At 43.3% G+C, this 18,634-nt stretch overlaps 1 protein-coding gene across 1 annotated transcript in view; it reads right to left on the bottom strand.

Moving 5' to 3' along the window:
- Positions 1-1,202: 1,202 nt before the first annotated feature.
- Positions 1,203-18,634, bottom strand: part of SFXN1 (sideroflexin 1) — a 36,730-nt gene continuing 19,298 nt past the window's right edge. The window contains exons 5-11 of the mRNA XM_040406290.1: positions 12,033-12,108; positions 9,056-9,141; positions 6,674-6,801; positions 4,925-4,974; positions 4,783-4,832; positions 2,735-2,782; positions 1,203-1,299 (exon numbers count right to left, since the gene is read on the bottom strand). Coding sequence (XP_040262224.1) covers positions 1,203-1,299; positions 2,735-2,782; positions 4,783-4,832; positions 4,925-4,974; positions 6,674-6,801; positions 9,056-9,141; positions 12,033-12,108 — 535 coding nt within the window. The remainder of the gene's footprint in view (positions 1,300-2,734; positions 2,783-4,782; positions 4,833-4,924; positions 4,975-6,673; positions 6,802-9,055; positions 9,142-12,032; positions 12,109-18,634) is intronic.

The following is an 18,634-nucleotide window of genomic DNA, read 5'->3' on the forward strand; positions in this document are numbered from 1 at the left end:
TTCCACTGCTTTGGGTTTTGGGGTCAGACAACCCCCTTTAAAAGGAATGTAATGCCCATCTGACACGGCAGACAATAGGCCTGGAAGAGGATCACCAAAAGCCATTCTTGGTCAATGGGGACAATCATCTTCAATATCAAGGAGTGTTCCTTGCTCCTTCAACATCAAGGAGTGCTCCGTTATCTATTCATATCTTGCCTTTGTCCATGTCCCAATGAAAAACTGGCTAAACAATCATTTGGCACGGTCAAATACTGATGTACCTGAACTGCATTTACCCTTAGCTTGTATGAAAAATATTCACACAATTTAGGCTGCTGGATAGGTAGTAAAGATCTACTTGGCAGCTTCATATAATGAAATCCACATTCAAATGAGTAATTTGCATAGAATTGTGTGTCTTCTATGCAAACATCAATGGCTTTGCCACTGTACTTTTATGAACATATTGGAATGCTGTATTATATTAAAGGCTATGCAATATAGGTATGGCATCTGTGCACTTAGTGGTTTATGTATAAGTAATGGGTCAGAGGTAACTGACCTTTGTCAGTTAGGATGATGACACCCAGTTGGCATACTTCCAAGGCAATATGGAACTACTGAGTCGCACTGTTGGCAGGAGATAAATAAATGGTAAGCTGATGTAAACAAGTGTGGATATGTGGAGAGATTCGAGGGTTACTGCACTGGAATTTGGCTGATCTTGCTGTCACTAGACATTACAGCGAACATTCTGCCTTAGGGGTTTGTCCCTGAGCTGTATCTAGTATTGCAGCTCAGCCCCAATGAAGTCAATGGCATACAGATACAATACTAGATCTAGCTCTCTGACTTTGTGACGCTGTACTGGGGGAAAAAAATAAAAATCCTACCCGTTTTTCTGCCTCCTGAACAGCCTAAATAGTATTTTTTTCTTTATTTCCATGCCAATAATGCTTTCATTGCCAATTCTTCCTAATAAGATCCAATTGAGAAGTGTACCCCATTAAACTGTACATATAATGACATGTTTTCTACTGTATGGTCAAATAATACTCATTGAAAAATAAAACCAGCATTTTTTCTGAAACCTATAAAAAATACTCTGTGTTCCTTCTTTAAAAGGTTTAGGACTTGCTTTCTTTCTCTCCCGAGTTCAACGACATACATTTTGTGACACGCATGGCCTTGAGGGTTGTAGGACGGTTGTGTGGTCAGGATTATAATCCTTTATTGAAGTACACCCTCTCTAAGCCCGGACTGTTCTCTTTAATTTGTGCTTGCAGTTCAGGCTCCAGTCCGGACACAGACATTGAGCTATGTAAAAAAAAAAAAAAGGGGGAAAAAAAAAAGAACAGTTATCGATTAACAAGAATAGTGTACCTTTTGAGATTCAGTGTGACAAACACAATGGCTATAAAGTCAGCTCAACAGTAGACTCTTGCAACAAAATCTTTACTTGCAAAAGTAAAAAGAAAAACACCAATTGAGAATAAGAGAAAAGTAGTAAGGAAAAGAAAATGTGGGGGCAATGCCCATTGGGGAGAAGATGGTGCCTCCTGTACCCAGTGGCACAAGGTATACTGCAGAACAGGATCCATGCACACAGCTTTGTGGTGTGCTTAAAGCCTTAAAGGGGTATTCCTGTTATGTAAAATTATCCTCTATCCAGAAGATAGATTGTGGGGTTCCTACCGCTGGGAACACCACCCATCAAGAGAACAGGGACCCCAATGCCACTAAAATGAGCAGTGTGGTCAGCGAGGCATGCGCACAGACACCCTAGTCCTTTAGAAGAGAGTTCCATCAACACCACTCCTATACAAAAGAATGGAGTAGATGTGTGCATACCCAACCTGCCACACTGTTTATTTCAGGGGTGGGGGGCTCCAGGGTCCAGGGTCCCCGTTCTTGTGATTCCCAGTGGTATCCTCTATGCTGTTGGTAGGGGATAACTTTACAAAACCCTTTTAAATTATTTTGCTGCTAGGACAATTCTTGCACTTTTGACATATGCAACTAAAACATGAAATATGTAATATAAATAGTAGTAGACACCTGGTACATTGTTAAAAATGCTACCCAAAACTTTACAATCATGCATGCCAGTCCAGACTCTGCAGGGGGTGAGTGCATGTGCAACCGCTCATATATTCTCAATCCAATTGTAGAAATAACCCCTCGCCTCCCAATGTGATGGACGGCATATATACTCCCAGATGGGGAAGAGAGGTGATAATATGAAGAAAAGTCTCTGTATCCCCCTGGGATCACTGGAAGCTGTACAGGGGAAGATATGACAGTAAACAGGCTGTGCTCTTCCTTCATAGTGTAATTTACAGCATCCCTACCCTTTCCTTAAACACATACAGAACCAGGTATATAAATGTTCATGCTGCGCCGCCTAGCCCTGTCAAACAAAGCAGCCAGGGAGGGGCTGGACACAGAAATTAGTGGAGCTTGGGTGCAAGAGAAATACAACATACAGAGAAATAGTGATGCTTCTGTGTGTTTCTTAACCATATAATGGAAACTCCGTCAAATTGCCGGACCCACATTGACTTCTAATGGGGCCTGTTGGGTTCCACTGCGGTTTTCATTTTGACAGGAAGAATAACACTGCATGTAGCCACGACTAAAGACAGAGGCTCTGACGGCAGAGTGAGCATAGTCTTAAAGAAACATAAATCACTATTCAAGATAATTCAAGTAATTCTACGAAGAAGCAGAAGGTGTTTCAATTGTCACTTACCTCTTCTGGGGAAATAATGCACAGCAAAGAGGAGTTGCAAATACTAAGCTATAAAAAAATGAAAGAACAACTTAACTCTCCACAAGAATAAAAAATTTGATTCAGAAATCTCAAAAGAACATTATGTTGGATGTTGGAAAATTCACAATTTAAAAGGGTTGTCTAAGTGTTTAGCTCTTCCTAGGACAGTGACATCACGTTCACTGGTCACGTGGCCTAGACGCAGCTCAGCCCCATAGAAGTGAATGGGGCTGAGCACAATACCAAGCACAGCCGCTGTATAATGTACGGCGCTGAGCTTGGTGAGCTGAGAGAAGGCAGTGGTGCACACAGTAGCTCTGCAGCCTTCTCTCAGCTGTTCCTAGGCCAGTGACTACATGTTCATCTGTCATGTGGCCTAGATATGGCTCAGCCCTATAGAAGTGAATGGGGCTGAGCACGATACCAAGCACAGCCGCTGTATAATGTACGGCGCTGAGCTGAGAGAAGACAGTGGTGCACACAGTAGATCTGCAGCCTTCTCTCAGCTGTTCCTAGGCCAGTGACTACATGTTCATCTGTCACGTGGCCTAGACGTGGCTCAGCCCCATAGAAGTGAAAGGGGCTGAGCACGATACCAAGCACAGCCGCTGTATAATGTACGGCGCTAAGCTTGGTGAGCTGAGAGAAGACAGTGGTGCACACAGTAGCTCTGCAGCCTTATCTCAGCTGTTCCTAGGCCAGTGACTACACGTTCATCTGTCACGTGGCCTAGAGGTGGCTCAGCCCCATAGAAGTGAAAGGGGCTGAGCACGATACCAAGCACAGCCACTGTATAATGTACGGCGCTGAGCTTGGTGAGCTGAGAGAAGACAGTGGTGCACACAGTAGCTCTGCAGCCTTATCTCAGCTGTTCCTAGGCCAATGACTACATGTTCATCTGTCACGTGGCCTAGACGTGGCTCAGCCCCATAGAAGTGAAATGGGCTGAGCACGATACCAAGCACAGCCGCTGTATAATGTACGGCGCTGAGCTTGGTGAGCTGAGAGAAGACAGTGGTGCACACAGTAGCTCTGCAGCCTTCTCTCAGCTGTTCCTAGGCCAGTGACTACATGTTCATCTGTCACATGGCCTAGACGCAGCTCAGCCACATAGAAGTGAATGGGGCTGAGCACAATACCAAGCACAGCCGCTGTATAATGTACGACACTGGGCTTGGTGAGCCGAGTGCGCTGCGGCTTCTTCAAACAGCTGATTGGCAGTGGGTGCCGGGTGTTGGACCCCTACCTGAGGATAGTTCATCAGTAGGAATGAGTGAACCCCAACTTTACAGGTTCGGCGTTCAGGCAGTGGAGGAATCCCGTTATGGATTCCGTTAAAACTGAATATAACAGAATTCTATGACCGAATGCAAAACGGAAGCCTTTAAGATGCATTCCGTTTTGATCCGTCATAATAGAAGTCTATGGCCAAGCATAACGGATCTGCATGGTTTCCGTTATGCAGGACTGTTTTTCGACCTGCATAACGGAAACCAGACGGATCCGTTATGCTTGGCCATAGACTTCCACTATGACAGATCAAAACTGAATGCATCTTAAAGGCTTTCGTTTTTGCATTCCGTCATAGAATTCTGTTATAACAGAATCCATAACGGGATTCCTCCACTGTCCGAATGACGAACCCGAACCTGTAAAGTTTGGGTTCGCTCATCCCTAGTCATCAGTATAAAACATTCCGACAAGCCCTAATGGTGAAACTCACAAAATGGAATTGACTACAAAAAAACAACAATGGGGGAGATTTATCAAACTGGTGTCAAGTAGAACTGGCTTAGTTGCCCATAGCAACCAATCAGATTCCACCTTTCATTTTTCACAGGTCATATGGAAAATGAAACGTGGAATCTGATTGGCTGCTTTTGGCAACTAGCCAGTTCTACTTTACACCAGTTTGATGAATGACTCCCTATATCTGACAGTTTGATTTCTCTTTTTTTGATGCCGTCACTCCCTTCCCCTGTTATGTCTATCCCACAGAGAACTTTATACCAAACTATTACACTTACCAGAATCCCACTATTCCTACTTGTATAGGGGCACTCATCCATGGAAAGCGCTAAATACAAAAAATAGTGGAAACGTGTGTGAGACATGAAGGTCTGCAAGCTCAAAACAACTAATCTACATATACCAAACTGGTATTATTACCTTGAGGAAAGCTTTCTTTTCCAAGCTGTTCATTATAAATGGAGGAATCGCTGTAAATGTTAATGATAAGAGAGTTTATATCACTTTTATAGGTCTTCTCAGGAGAAGTGGGTCAGCACTCACTTTTTGATGCTAATAAATCTTCACTTTGTTGGCATAAACAAAATACAGGCAGACGTGACGCGCTTCGGCTAAACAGCCTTTTTCAAACAAGCATGTGTGTTAAAAAAAAGCTGTCTCATTGCGTCACATCTGCCTGTATCTGGTTCTTCTGGGCTCATTTCACACATAAGGTTATTACTTTTATCATTCAGGTGATCTGTACACTAAGGATCCGTGGATAGGCAGTAACAACTACTTCTCAGTGTTAGTGAGCAGTAGAGGCGAAGTTACCAAAACCATTCCCCATTCACTGACATCACTGTGTGCTCTACTGGCTAAAGCTACTTTCACATCTGCGTTTTCAATTCCACTATTGAGATCCGTCATAAGATCTCAATAGTGGATGAAAACGCTTCAGTTTTGTCCCTATTCATTGTCCATTGCCAAAATGCATTTCGTTCGGTTGCACTCCCATCGCGGACAGAATAATGCTGCAAGCAATAGAGACAATAGAAAACAAATCCGTCCACTATTGACTTTCAATGCTGTTCATGACGGATCCGCCGTAGCTATATAAGACATAATACAACTGGATCCGTTCATGACTGGGGTATGCGGTTGTATTATTGGAATGGAAGCGTTTTTGCAGATCCATGATGGATCCGCAAAAAAAGCTAGTGTGAAAGTAGCCTAAGGCTACTTTCACACCTCCGGTTTTAATTCCGGCAGAGGACAGCCTGTCAGAATTCCCTGGACCCGGCATTGCCGGATGTGGATGGAATGTCCGCCAGCCCATTAGGTATAATGGGGTCCGGCGGAGTTTGTAAGCATTCCGGCAGACAAGCGGAGAACCAACCGGGCACAAACCGCTACATGCTGCAGTTTGTCCAGTCAATTCCCCGGAACAGCCATGCTGGAGTTTCACACTGGAGGTGTGAAAGTAGCCTAAAATAGCACCATACAGACTGCCTGCTCTGGACGTCCCTTACTTTCTCTCCACACATAATACCGGTAAGGCTTCATGCACATAACCGTATCTAAATTGTTCTAACTCCCATCAATTGAAATAGCCATTGTTGTCCACAATATTGACAAGAATTGGGCATGTTCTATAATTTGTGGAATAGCCACACGGATCTGCAGAAAACACAGATGTGTGCACGGCACCATAGAAATGAGAGAGGCAGTGTGCTATCTGCAAAAAATGCGGATAGCACATGAATGAAAAATACAGTCATGTACATGAGAGCTCTCTGCTACTATTCAGTTACTCTCCTTATGTTTGGTCCAGAAAACAGTCGGCGGTGGACTAGCCATGGCCCTCCTCATGGCCACCAGCCAGGTACATAATGACCTGATGATCTCAGCTTTAATGTAGGAACATCATGCACTTTTGCACCTCCTGAATTCAACTGCATCGGCGTCTTCAGGACAATGAGGCAGTTGAATACTGTAACAAGGTGGAGCTATTTTGTGCTGTACTATGGTATATGGTTCCGCTGGGGCGGTATTTTGTGCTGTACTATCGTAGTTCTGGCCCGCACACTTCTGTTGTCCCTGCCTACTTGTGTTGTTCCACCTTCTGTTAATTTGGACCCACCAACATGGGGCCACATAGTTTTTTTTAGTTAGTCACGAAATACCCACCCATGCCTGGAGCAGCCATAAGGATCCTAGAGACGACCACCTGAGTGATGGCTTGTTTAGCAGCATTGGCAGATTCTCCAATCCGGTTGCCATTCTCATCTGTGACAGGAATACCATGTTTCAATTCCCTGCGATATGTAATACAGAAATATGTTAACCGATATGCCATTCCATCAAAGGAAACGCATAAGCCTACGTTCACACTCTAGTGCCAGATCCCTCATAAAACAGATACTACTGACCCTAGACAATCCCCACTGAGCTATAATGGGACCCTCATACAGTGCAGTAGTTTCCCATGGCAATCAATGAGGTGGCTGCTTAAAAGGCATTGGGGGTGGGAAGTAAATATGCTTGGTTACTTCGGTTAACTGCTCCAACTTTGGCACCAGATTTGATAAATCTCCCCTAACAGAAACCTTTACACAGGCTGCTATAAAAGCAGACATGTGCTTGCAACCGCAGGTACAAGGCTGTTCCTATAGAATGGGTGAATTGCAATGCTAGGCAGAGCACAACTTTTTTTTTTTCTAATCAACAGCCCCTTTAAATAATCAAAGATAATCATAGATCAATGTGAACACTTCCATTGCTTGACAAAGGGATTCTTGGCAGATTCCTTCAGACTCCGCATCTACGTTGTTAGCTTCACTTATCTGGTACTGATTTTGAATATTCTCTGACCACTTCTGAAGCTCCTATGTATCTGTTAGCAGACTGCTCTGCAAAGCAGTAAACCTCAGACACACCATCGCAACATGTGGGATTTCACAAGACCAGACAAATGGAGGCTTTTCCTATTTGGTTAAGCAACAAAGTTAATTTGTAGATTTTAATATTTATTTTGGGATTTTCTGATGGTTCTCTACCTTTACAAGCGCATTTTATACACTGGTCTATAACTGCCCAAGAAAATCTGACAAACAGGCACCCATCTACTGGTGCTGGATTAAAATAACATACTGTACACAGATTTACCACGTTTTTTCCCCCCTCATTCACTGAGTAACTCCAAAATCATTTTCAAGCATGCATACCACAATGTACGGTAGGTGCCTCAAAACATACGGTAACCATACCTTTCTTGTGAAAGTTTGGTCCTCTAATAATAACAAATTATTTTTATTTTTTATGCAAATCTAGTTTTTAGAGCACCATAGACAGTGCTGTTCCTTTCTCCTTTCATTGCGCCTGGTTCCACCTTCATCATTGTTACCACCCCAAAAATCTCAGGCGCTGGGAAACAAGAGGGGAGGCACTAGAAGTGTTCCACTGCTACAAATTGCCCCACTGCTAAAAGGGTTAGAAATATGTACTATGCACATGGAGTTAATAGGCCTTAGTAACCGTGGGCTGTTTCCACCCTCCCCATAGGGAGTGGTTTAGATGCAGTGAGCAGATGCAGAGAAAAGATGATGTAGAGTAAAACAAAAAAATAGGTATTTGTGGAGCATGCCAGTGTTGAAAGGTGGTACGTGCGGAAGATCTGTGGAGATAATCTGTCTTATGGACTTTTGGACTCCACAGCTAACTTGACCAGGAGATGAAAGACTTTGGTAGTCTGGACATACTTTACAAGCAAACTGGAGATCTGCTAAGGCCCACATCCCGCTGAGGAAACTGTAACAGTTTACTGTGAGTACAGCAACCTGGTAAAAGGAACATAACTTGTCATAAACAGAGGGCTGCCCCATGGTTGCATAAAAAAAAAAAAAAAAGTGAGAAATGTTGCACCCCCTTTTCTAGATGCTTAACTGTGTGGGGGAAAACTGCGTCAAAGAGAGACCTTGGTCTGTTAACTACCTTTGCAGCAGTAAGAACGGTAAGATCTGTGAAATGCAAAGCTGTGGAAAATCTGCCTGCCCACGCAAGTCTGAGCGGTGCAGTATTGAAACTTTATCTGCCAGTAAAAGAACGGTTCAGTAAAGGACTGTTCTACTGTTACATCTGCCTCGTTATTGTTCCTACACTTCAGGGGACCCTGCCTTGCACTTCACAATTTTTTCACCACCAAGAGCAACCTAACCAACACCCAGCAAGAGAACGCCCATAACCAGGATGTGCCCGAAAGGGAAGGAAAATTGCACCCTTTCCATTACTCTACGGCCCAGGGGAGCATTCTACTACCTCCTAATACCACTCCTATCCTCTCTGCTCTCCCCTGTGGCTTACTGCATGTGGGGGAGCAATGGGGCACCAAACCATGTGGCTACATCCACAATAAAAAGAAGCATTTCTCAGGATTAGAGGACCGGATTTTAACAGGAAAGCTAAGGTTATGTTTCAAGGTACCTACCCTTACATGGCGGAATGCTTACTTTAAAAAACAATTTTGAAGGTGACAGATGCTCTTTAATTTCTGCCAAACATGTTGTTTCTTACCGTTGTCTCATTAATGGGATGTTGATACAGTTAGCAGCAGCAACAGCAGCAAAAGGAACAAATCTTCCTATTAGTGGCGAAACATGCTAAAAAATGCAGAAAATTTTTAATTAAACACTGTATGGTCTTCTGTCAGATAAAAAATTCTACAAAGATTATCCTAAATCCTTAGTGCTTATTTTACATACATACAACGCCATGTGAAATTACATAGTATACAGTACATCACTTGTGGAAAAAATGGTAAAGTGAACATTTATAGTGCACATAAAATATAAAAATATGATGCCTTATGGCACATACAGCGCTGTGAAAAAGTATTTCCCCCCTTAGATTGCTTTTGTTTTTGCACATTTGTCACACTTAAATTTCTCAGATTATCAATTAAATTTTAATATCAGACAAAGATCACCTGAGTTAACATAATAAGCAGTTTTTAAATGATGGTTTCATTTATTAAGGGGGAAAAAGCTATCCAAACCAACCTGGCCCTATGTGAAAAAGTAATTGCCCCTAAACCTAATAACTGGTTGTGCCACCCTTGGCGGCAACAACTGCAATCAAGCGTTTGTGATACCTGGTAATGACTCTCAAACATCTCTGTGGAGGAATATTGGCCGATTCTTCTTTGCAGAATTGTTTTAATTCAGCCACATTGGAGGGTTTTCAAGCATGAACAGGCCGTTCATGCTTGAAAACCCTCCAATGTGGCTGAATTAAAGATGCCCTAGCATCTCAATTAGATTTAAGCCGGGGCTTTGACTAGGCCACTCCAAAACCTTAATATTTTTTTTTTTTCCCAGCTATTCAGAGGTGGACTTGCTGGTGTGCATCGTATCATTGTCCTGCTGCAGAACCCAAGTACACTTGAGCTTAAGGTCACAAACTGATGGCCGGACATTCTCCTTCAGGATTTTCTGGTAGAGAGCAGAATTCATGGTTCCATCAATTCCAGCAAGTCGTCCAAGGCCATCATACTACCACCAGCGTGTTTGACTGTCAGTATGATGTTCTTTTTCTGAAATGCTGTGTTAGTTTTACGCCAGATGTAACGGGAGGCACAACTTCCGAAATGTTCCACTTTTGTCTCATCAGTCCACAGAATATTTTCCTAAAAGGCTTTGGGATTATCAAGATGTTTTTTTGGCAAATGTAAAATGGGCTTTCGTGTTCTTTTTGGTCAGCAGTAGTTTTCGCCTTGGAACTCTCCAACGAATACTATTTTTGCCCAGTCTCTTTCTAATTGTTGAACTTAACTGGGGCAAGTGAGGCCCTGCAGTGCATTAGATGTTGTTCTGGGGTGTGACCTCCTGGATAAGTCGTCAATGCGCTCTTTAAGTAATTTTAGTAGGCCGGCCACTCCTGGGAAGTTCACCACTGTTCCATGTTTTCTTCATTTGTGAATAATAGCTCTCACTTGTAGTTCGTTGGAGTCCCAAAGCCTTAGAAATGGCTTTGTAACATTTTCCAGACTAGATGTCAATGACTTTCTTTCTCATCTGTTCTTAAATTTCTTCAGATCGGGCATGCTGTGTTGCTTTTTGAGATCTTTTAGCATACTTTACGTTGTCAGACAGCTTCTGATTAAGTGATTTCTTGAGTCAACAGGTCTGGCAGTAATCAGGCCTGGGAGTGGCTAGTGAAATTGAACTCAACTTTCCAAAAACTGGTTAATCACAGTTAATTCATGGAGGGGGGATTCCCTTAATAAATGAAATCATCATTTAAAAACTGCTTTTTGTATTTACTCAGATTATCTTTGACATTAAAATTTGTCTGATAATCTGAACCATTTAGGTGTGACAAATGTGCAAAATCAAAAGCAATCTGTAAGGGGGTAAGTACTTTGTTACAGCACTGTAAGTCAAAATGTGTTACAAAGTAAGCCAGCATAACAGGCAAATCCTCGCGACAGCTGACATTCTGAAATAAACAGTCAATTTCTGGAAAATGCTACATTTTAGACAGAAGATAAAAGGTACAGTAGACTGTACCGCATAGAAATAACCCAATTCCCCTGCATGAGGACTAAAGAGAGGGACACTTGTCTGTTCTGAACATCAGATCTTTCAGTAGGACGTAAAGATGTCTGAGTAACAGCACTGGCTGACATTTCCTATGTTTTAGGATCAGAACTGCTTCTTCCAAGGAGAACCTGTAATAACCTAACCACATTACACAATTGTAATGCCAGGATATGCCATGTCCGACTAGTGAGATCCAATCACTTACTGATCAACCAGACGTAACTGATTGGACCCTCACTATCAGTCAGCAATGACACACTACGCCACTTTATGTTGTAATAGAAAAAACTAATGTTATAGAATAAAATTGTCTTCCAATTCATACTATACAGTGGAACAAAGATTAGATGACTTACACATCAGATCTATATACATTCACAACATTTTGTAAAAGGAACACAAGAAACTGCAGGGAAAACGTTTGTGGGTACAAATACTATATAGGGGAAAGAAGGTGCTCTACAACCCAGCCTCATATTAGCTGTACTGGCCGAATTCTAGGTTCGCTCTTAGGTAAAACATAGGAAAAATGTGTGAAAAATTCTGCATGAGTTCATTGCAGATATGCCACTGTTTTTAAAGTGGATTTCACCCTATCCATTGTAACTGGTGGGCATAAACGGACACTCTACATTCACACTGCATGTCAATTTCTGCACAGATTTGTATTTACACAGCGTGAGGATGGGATTTCTTCAACTGGATCCACTTTGCTGCTGCTGTAACTTCCACAATGGAAAAGCTGCAGCGTATACGCCCCATGTGGACGGTCCCCAATGGATGAAGCAATATACATTGGACCAGTTCTGTGTATATTATAGTTTTATCACCCATATTTAGGTTACCTGTGGCAAGCATCACCTGCGGGACATGAATTGTTAGAAGTGATGAAATGGCTTTAGTATATCACGCCATTTAAGACACAATATAAGTAGAAACACATGAAGTACCTTGGTTAGTGCGTTAAGTCCTAGAGCTGTGGCAACAGCACCTGTGGTGGCAGAAACATAAGCTGTTCCCAGTTGGCTAAAACAACAAGAAGTAAGAGTGTTTGCATATGTCCGAGAAAAGCATGGAGCCATGTCAACAAAAGTCACTGATGAAAGTGAAGGTGATACTTAGATGTTAAAATCAGTTACTGGCTCAAAAATGTGCGACTGTGGCACCCGCAGATATAGTGCAACTGTGAAAGAAGCAAACCCCAACTGGTGAAGTGTAGAATGAATGAAAAGGTGGCTGCAAATATGTGAGCGGCTCCCTCCATGGTTTGCTCATTTGTTTTTGTAACTCACATAGAAGTAAATGGATAGAGCCGAGCACACGTCTCCACCTTTCCATTCATTTTCTGTGGGACAGGGGTTTTCTGAATTTCTGTGGGAATTAGGGCTTAAAGGCTATGTACACCTTTGTGGGCAATTTTTTATTTCAGTGATTGCATTTTACTTATTTTGGACTAAAAATGATATATTTTTTCAATTGGTCTTTATTAAAAATATTGAGCTGTTTTGTTGCAAAGGGTTAACTGTTCACTTTCACTTTGTGCCTCTAATAATCCTTATCTTTAAATTACTAAGAGGTCATAAAAACTTATTTAAGCCACATTCTTATCAGTAAGATAAGAACTGAGCTATAATGAATGTTTATAAGGACTGAGAGCAGAGATAAGAAGCCTATCAGCTCCCTGTCTCAGGGAAGAGAGATAATTCAGATTCTGCTAGTAGAGAATCTAAGCTCTGTACAGAGAAAAGGACTCCATATTTTTAATAAAGACTAATTGGGGGAAAAATAAATAAAATAAAAATTTACCTCATAATGCATACAATGTAATATAAAAAATAAAATAAAATAAATAATAGCCTTTAAGGCTGTATTACACCAGCAGATAATCATGCAGATCATCGCTAACTAGAGTTCGTAGGAATGCTCGTCAGCAATAATCTATGTGTATAATAGTGCAGCTGATTACTCAATGATCGTTCATCGGGCAATGGCAATTTTTAAGCACGCTTAAAGGGGCATTCCCATCACAGACAATGGGGGCATATCACTAGGATATTAAATTTCAGCAAATATTGACCTTAAGCACATGTCAAGGCATAATTGTAACTTTCATTATTTTCAAAAGGTCAAGGAGACCAATAAGGCCTTTTTATTACATGTGCTCTTTGCTACATATTAAAACATAGCCTTTATTGTTGCTTGTAAACATAAACATCTACGGAATACATAAAAGAATCTAAAATTATCAGCTGTGTCACCTGGTTACTTTTTATCAAATGTATTAGGGCCCTTTCACACTTGTGGCAGGACGGATCTGACATGCTGTTCACCATGTGAAATCCGTCCTTCCGCTATTTCGCCGTGCCGCCAGACCGCCGCTCCGTCCCCATCGACTATAATGGGGACGGGGGCGGAGCTCCGGCGCAGCACGGCGAAAGCCGTCGGACTAAAAAGTCCTGCATGTCCGACTTTTTAGTCCGGCGGCTTTCGTCGTGCACCGCCGTGCTGCGCCGGAGCTCCGCCCCCATTATAGTCAATGGGGACGGAGCGGTGGTCCAGCGGCACGGCGAAATAGCGGAAGGACGGATCCGACATGGTGAACAGCATGTCGGATCCGTCCTGCCGCAAGTGTGAAAGGGCCCTAACACTGTTATCTTCACAGTGTAATGTAGCAATTGCAGGGATATAGTGAGCTGTGTTCGTGCTTTGCTATAGTCTCACTCTTCCTCTGCTCCTGCACTACATAAAACATCTCCTTCCTAGTATTTTCTAATAACTAATTTCTAATAACCAGCAAAGAGCACATGTAATAAAAAGGCCTTATTGGTCTTCTTGACCTTTTGAACATAATGAAAGTTATCGCTAGGATATGCCCCCATTGTCTAATAGGTGCGGGTCCGAAATCTGGGACCTGCACCTACAAGGAGAATCGAGCGGGGAGAGCTGTGGCTGGAGGACCCCGGGTTTCCCGGGGTCTGTCCACCACCAAGTTCTGCTCCCATACAAGTGAATGGGAGCGCACGCCCGGCCCCTGCTCCCATTCATTTCTATGGGGCAGACAGAAATAGCCGAGCCAGCGCTTGGCTATTTACGGCGGCCCCACTGAAATGAATGCCCTTCATTCATTTCCCTGCTCTGTTCTCGTTGTAGGTGTGAATCCCAGAGGTGGGACCCGCACCTATCAGAAAATGGGGCCATATCCTAGCGATATGCCCTCATTGTATGTGATGGGAAAAACCCCTTTAAAAATCATTGTTTGCCAAAGGGAAATTGTGTTCTCTAATCATGGTCTGCTGCCGGCAAATAATGATTTTGTATGGGGACGAGAGATGGCATTAGTGGAGTGGAGATCTACAGTAATTTGTAAGCTTTTAAAACAAAGTAGCCCACTTTGGTACATTCGGTCCTCAGCATTGTAATACCCTGTGAATATGACATGGGGGGGGGGGGGGGGAGGGGATATTTGAGTAGCACTAGAAAATATTTTGAATACCTATGAATTTCTCCCTTTGCGCATTTCCTTAGCAGTTCCCATTTTGTTTCATTCCATGTTAAATTATACTGCTTTTATATTTTTAATACAAATACTACAATGTCCATGTTATAGTATTATAAAGGAAGCTAAACAGTAATGAGGGATGTATGGAGGTGGGGAACCTGTTACTGATCACACAATATTAATAGCAGGGAACTGCACATGAATGCAATGACAGTGTTAGAAAATGGTTAGAAGAAGTAGTACTATCTATGTACACCTCTCCACAGGCAGGGGGCACACTGTCCTTATTCCATTCCTTATGGTGAGCAAGGCTATGAGCACGGGAACATGCTGGCAAACAAAGGAAAACAAATTATGTCGTTTAGGAAGAATGCAAAACCCTCAAGGCATTGGTGAAGATATATGCAGAATAATGACTGACAGCATCTAGGACACGATAACCAGATAAGGTCATGATCAAATCTTTTATCACAGAAGAAATGCCAGGGTGCCACAGACAAATCATGCCAGTAGCAGGTTTTCACTCTTTGGTCCGTAGGCAGTTGATTGATCAGAAGTACAGCAATGGGCACAGGTACTTGATCTCTTCCCATCACTAGCAGTAGTCAAAATTAAAGTGTATTAATCATTTTAGCAAACTTCTAAGAAGGCATAATGACATGTCGAGTTTTGATCAGTGGGGTCCTGGTGCCGAGATCCCACCGATTGCAAAACTTGGGAGCAGAAGCACAGAACTGAGCACTGTGCTTGTGCCCCTTCATCTCTGCTCAGTCAGCTCTCCAAACAAACAGTGTACAGATGAATAGCAGGCCACAGACCTTGTATGAATCCATACAACCCTTACTACACTCTTCCTAGAAGAGCCAACCAGAGAAAAAAGGGGCACAGGCACAAAAGCTCAGCTGAGCATTCTGCTCCCTTACTTCAGCAAATCGGTGGGGATCTAAGCACCCGGACTCAACTGCTCAAAACTTCTGATATGTCATTGTCAGGACAGGTACCCTTTAATTCCAAGCTGAGCTGCCCTTAAAGGTGTTGTTCAGGCTCAGTGCGCACATGCAGTCTTCCTTCTCTCCTCCGGTCCACCGCTGATGTCTAAAGGCAAAGACCATAGACAGCAGCAAACGAAGAGAGACAGCACATGCGCACTGAGCACGCACCGTCTCCTCATACAGCTGATCGGCAGGGATGCGGGATGTCGGACCCCCCCCGATCTGATATTGATGACCTATCCTGAGTATAGGTAATCAACAGTAAAAGCACGGACAACCCCTTTAAAGTTGTTCTCTGGGAATTTGTTATAATGGCCACCAGCAACCCAACCCGAAATGTGAATAGGACAGATTGTGTCCTGCTGTATACTTCTAAGGCCACCAGGATATTGTCATACATTAAATGAGGCATGGACTTGCGGGGCAGGGATGTAATATTACCACTTTACAAGGCATTGGTGCGACCTCATCTGGAATATGCAGTTCAGTTCTGGGCACCAGTCCATAGAAAGGATGCACTACAGCTGGAAAAAGTACAGAGGAGAGCGACTAAACTGATAAGGGGCATGGAGGGTCCTAGTTATGAAGAAAGATTAAAAGAATTGAATTTATTTAGTCTTGAGAAGAGACGTCTAAGGGGGCACATGATTAACCTATACAAATATACACTGCTCAAAAAAATAAAGGGAACACTTAAACAACACAATATAACTCCAAGTCAATCACACTTCTGTGAAATCAAACTGTCCACTTAGGAAGCAACACTGAGTGACAATCAATTTCACATGCTGTTGTGCAAATGGGATAGACAACAGGTGGAAATTATAGGCAATTAGCAAGACACCCCCAATAAAGGAGTGGTTCTGCAGGTCGTGACCACAGACCACTGCTCAGTTCCTATGCTGCCTGGCTGATGTTTTGGTCACTTTTGAATGCTGGCGGTGCTTTCACTCTAGTGGTAGCATGAGAAGGAGTCTACAACCCACACAAGTGGCTCAGGTAGTGCAGCTTATCCAGGATGGCACATCAATGCGAGCTGTGGCAAGAAGGTTTGCTCTGTCTGTCAGCGTAGTGTCCAGAGCATGGAGGCGCTACCAGGAGACAGGCCAGTACATCAGGAGACGTGTAGGAGGCCGTAGGAGGGCAACAACCCAGCAGCAGGACCGCTACCTCCGCCTTTGTGCAAGGAGGAACAGGAGGAGCACTGCCAGAGCCCTGCAAAATGACCTCCAGCAGGCCACAAATGTGCATGTGTCTGCTCAAACTGTCAGAAACAGACTCCATGAGGGTGATGAGGGCCCGACGTCCACAGGTGGGGGTTGTGCTTACAGCCCAACACCGTGCAGGACGTTTGGCATTTGCCAGAGAACACCAAGATTGGCAAATTCGCCACTGGCGCCCTGTGCTCTTCACAGATGAAAGCAGGTTCACACTGAGCACATGTGACAGACGTGACAGAGTCTTGAGACGCCGTGGAGAACGTTCTGCTGCCTGCAACATCCTCCAGCATGACCGGTTTGGCATTGGGTCAGTAATGGTGTGGGGTGGCATTTCTTTGGAGGGCCGCACAGCCCTCCATGTGCTCGCCAGAGGTAGCCTGACTGCCATTAGGTACCGAGATGAGATCCTCAGACCTCTTGTGAGACCATATGCTGGTGCTGTTGGCCCTGGGTTCCTCCTAATGCAAGACAATGCTAGACCTCATGTGGCTGGAGTGTGTCAGCAGTTCCTGCAAGACAAAGGCATTGATGCTATGGACTGGCCCGCCTGTTCCCCATACCTGAATCCAATTGAGCACATCTGGGACATCATGTCTCGCTCTATCCACCAACGTCACGTTGCACCACAGACTGTCCAGGAGTTGGCAGATGCTTTAGTCCAGGTCTGGGAGGAGATCCCTCAGGAGACCGTCCGCCACCTCATCAGGAGCATGCACAGGCGTTGTAGGGAGGTGATACAGGCACGTGGAGGCCACACACACTACTGAGCCTCATTTTGACTTGTTTTAAGGACATTACATCAAAGTTGGATCAGCCTGTAGTGTGTTTTTCCACTTTAATTTTGAGTGTGACTCCAAATCCAGACCTCCATGGGTTGAAAAATTAGATTTCCATTTTTTTATTTTTGTGTGATTTTGTGGTCAGCACATTCAACTATGTAAAGAACAAAGTATTTCAGAAGAATATTTAATTAATTCAGATCTAGGATGTGTTATTTTTGTGTTCCCTTTATTTTTTTGAGCAGTGTATAAATGGGCCATACAAAAAATACGGTGAAAAACTGTTCCATGTAAAATGCCCTCAAAAGACCAGGGGGCACTGCCTCTGACTGGAGAAGAAAAAGTTCTTCTTCTTTACTGTAAGAACGGTGAATTTTAGGAACAGACTTCCCCAGGACGTGGTCACAGGAGGAACAATGGATAGTTTTAAAAAGGGTTTAGATGAATTCTTAAAAGTAAACAACATTAACGGTTTTGAAAATGTGTAGAAATCTGAGTCTCACTTCCTTCTGGGATTCGCATCCCCACCTATCCCTTGGTTGAACATGATGGACTTATGTCTTTTTTCAACCATATCAACTATGTAACTATGTGGAGAGGGCTTGCTTTATTACCATTGCATGTTTCTCTGCTCCTGTCACACTGCTCAGTCTGAAGACATATTGCAGGTATGGATCACATCACTTCTAACTAATTGCAGAGCAGGAACTCTGCTTTACAATTAGATAGAAATTATGCGCAGTAGGATGGGAACAGAGAGACCAATAGATGCAGTGGGGCTCCGAGACACAGTGGAGGTAAAACAAGGCCCTGCCCTCCTCCTTCATGTACTACTAGGGAGGGACACAACCAGTCCTATTAACATTCAAGGACAGGTTGTTTGTGGCCATTATAATTTATTCAAAGAGAACCTCTTTATGTACTCCCACATGATTCAGTTTTTAAATCCAAAGCCAGGAGTAGAACCAAAAAGAGGAACACTCAAGTGTTTCCATTATATGTGTCCTCCATTTATGACCCATTCTTGGCTTTAGATCTGGAGAAGGAAACCCAGCGTGAGTG

The sequence above is a fragment of the Bufo bufo genome, chromosome 1 (genome assembly GCF_905171765.1).
Source record: "Bufo bufo chromosome 1, aBufBuf1.1, whole genome shotgun sequence".
Lineage (NCBI taxonomy): Eukaryota > Metazoa > Chordata > Amphibia > Anura > Bufonidae > Bufo > Bufo bufo.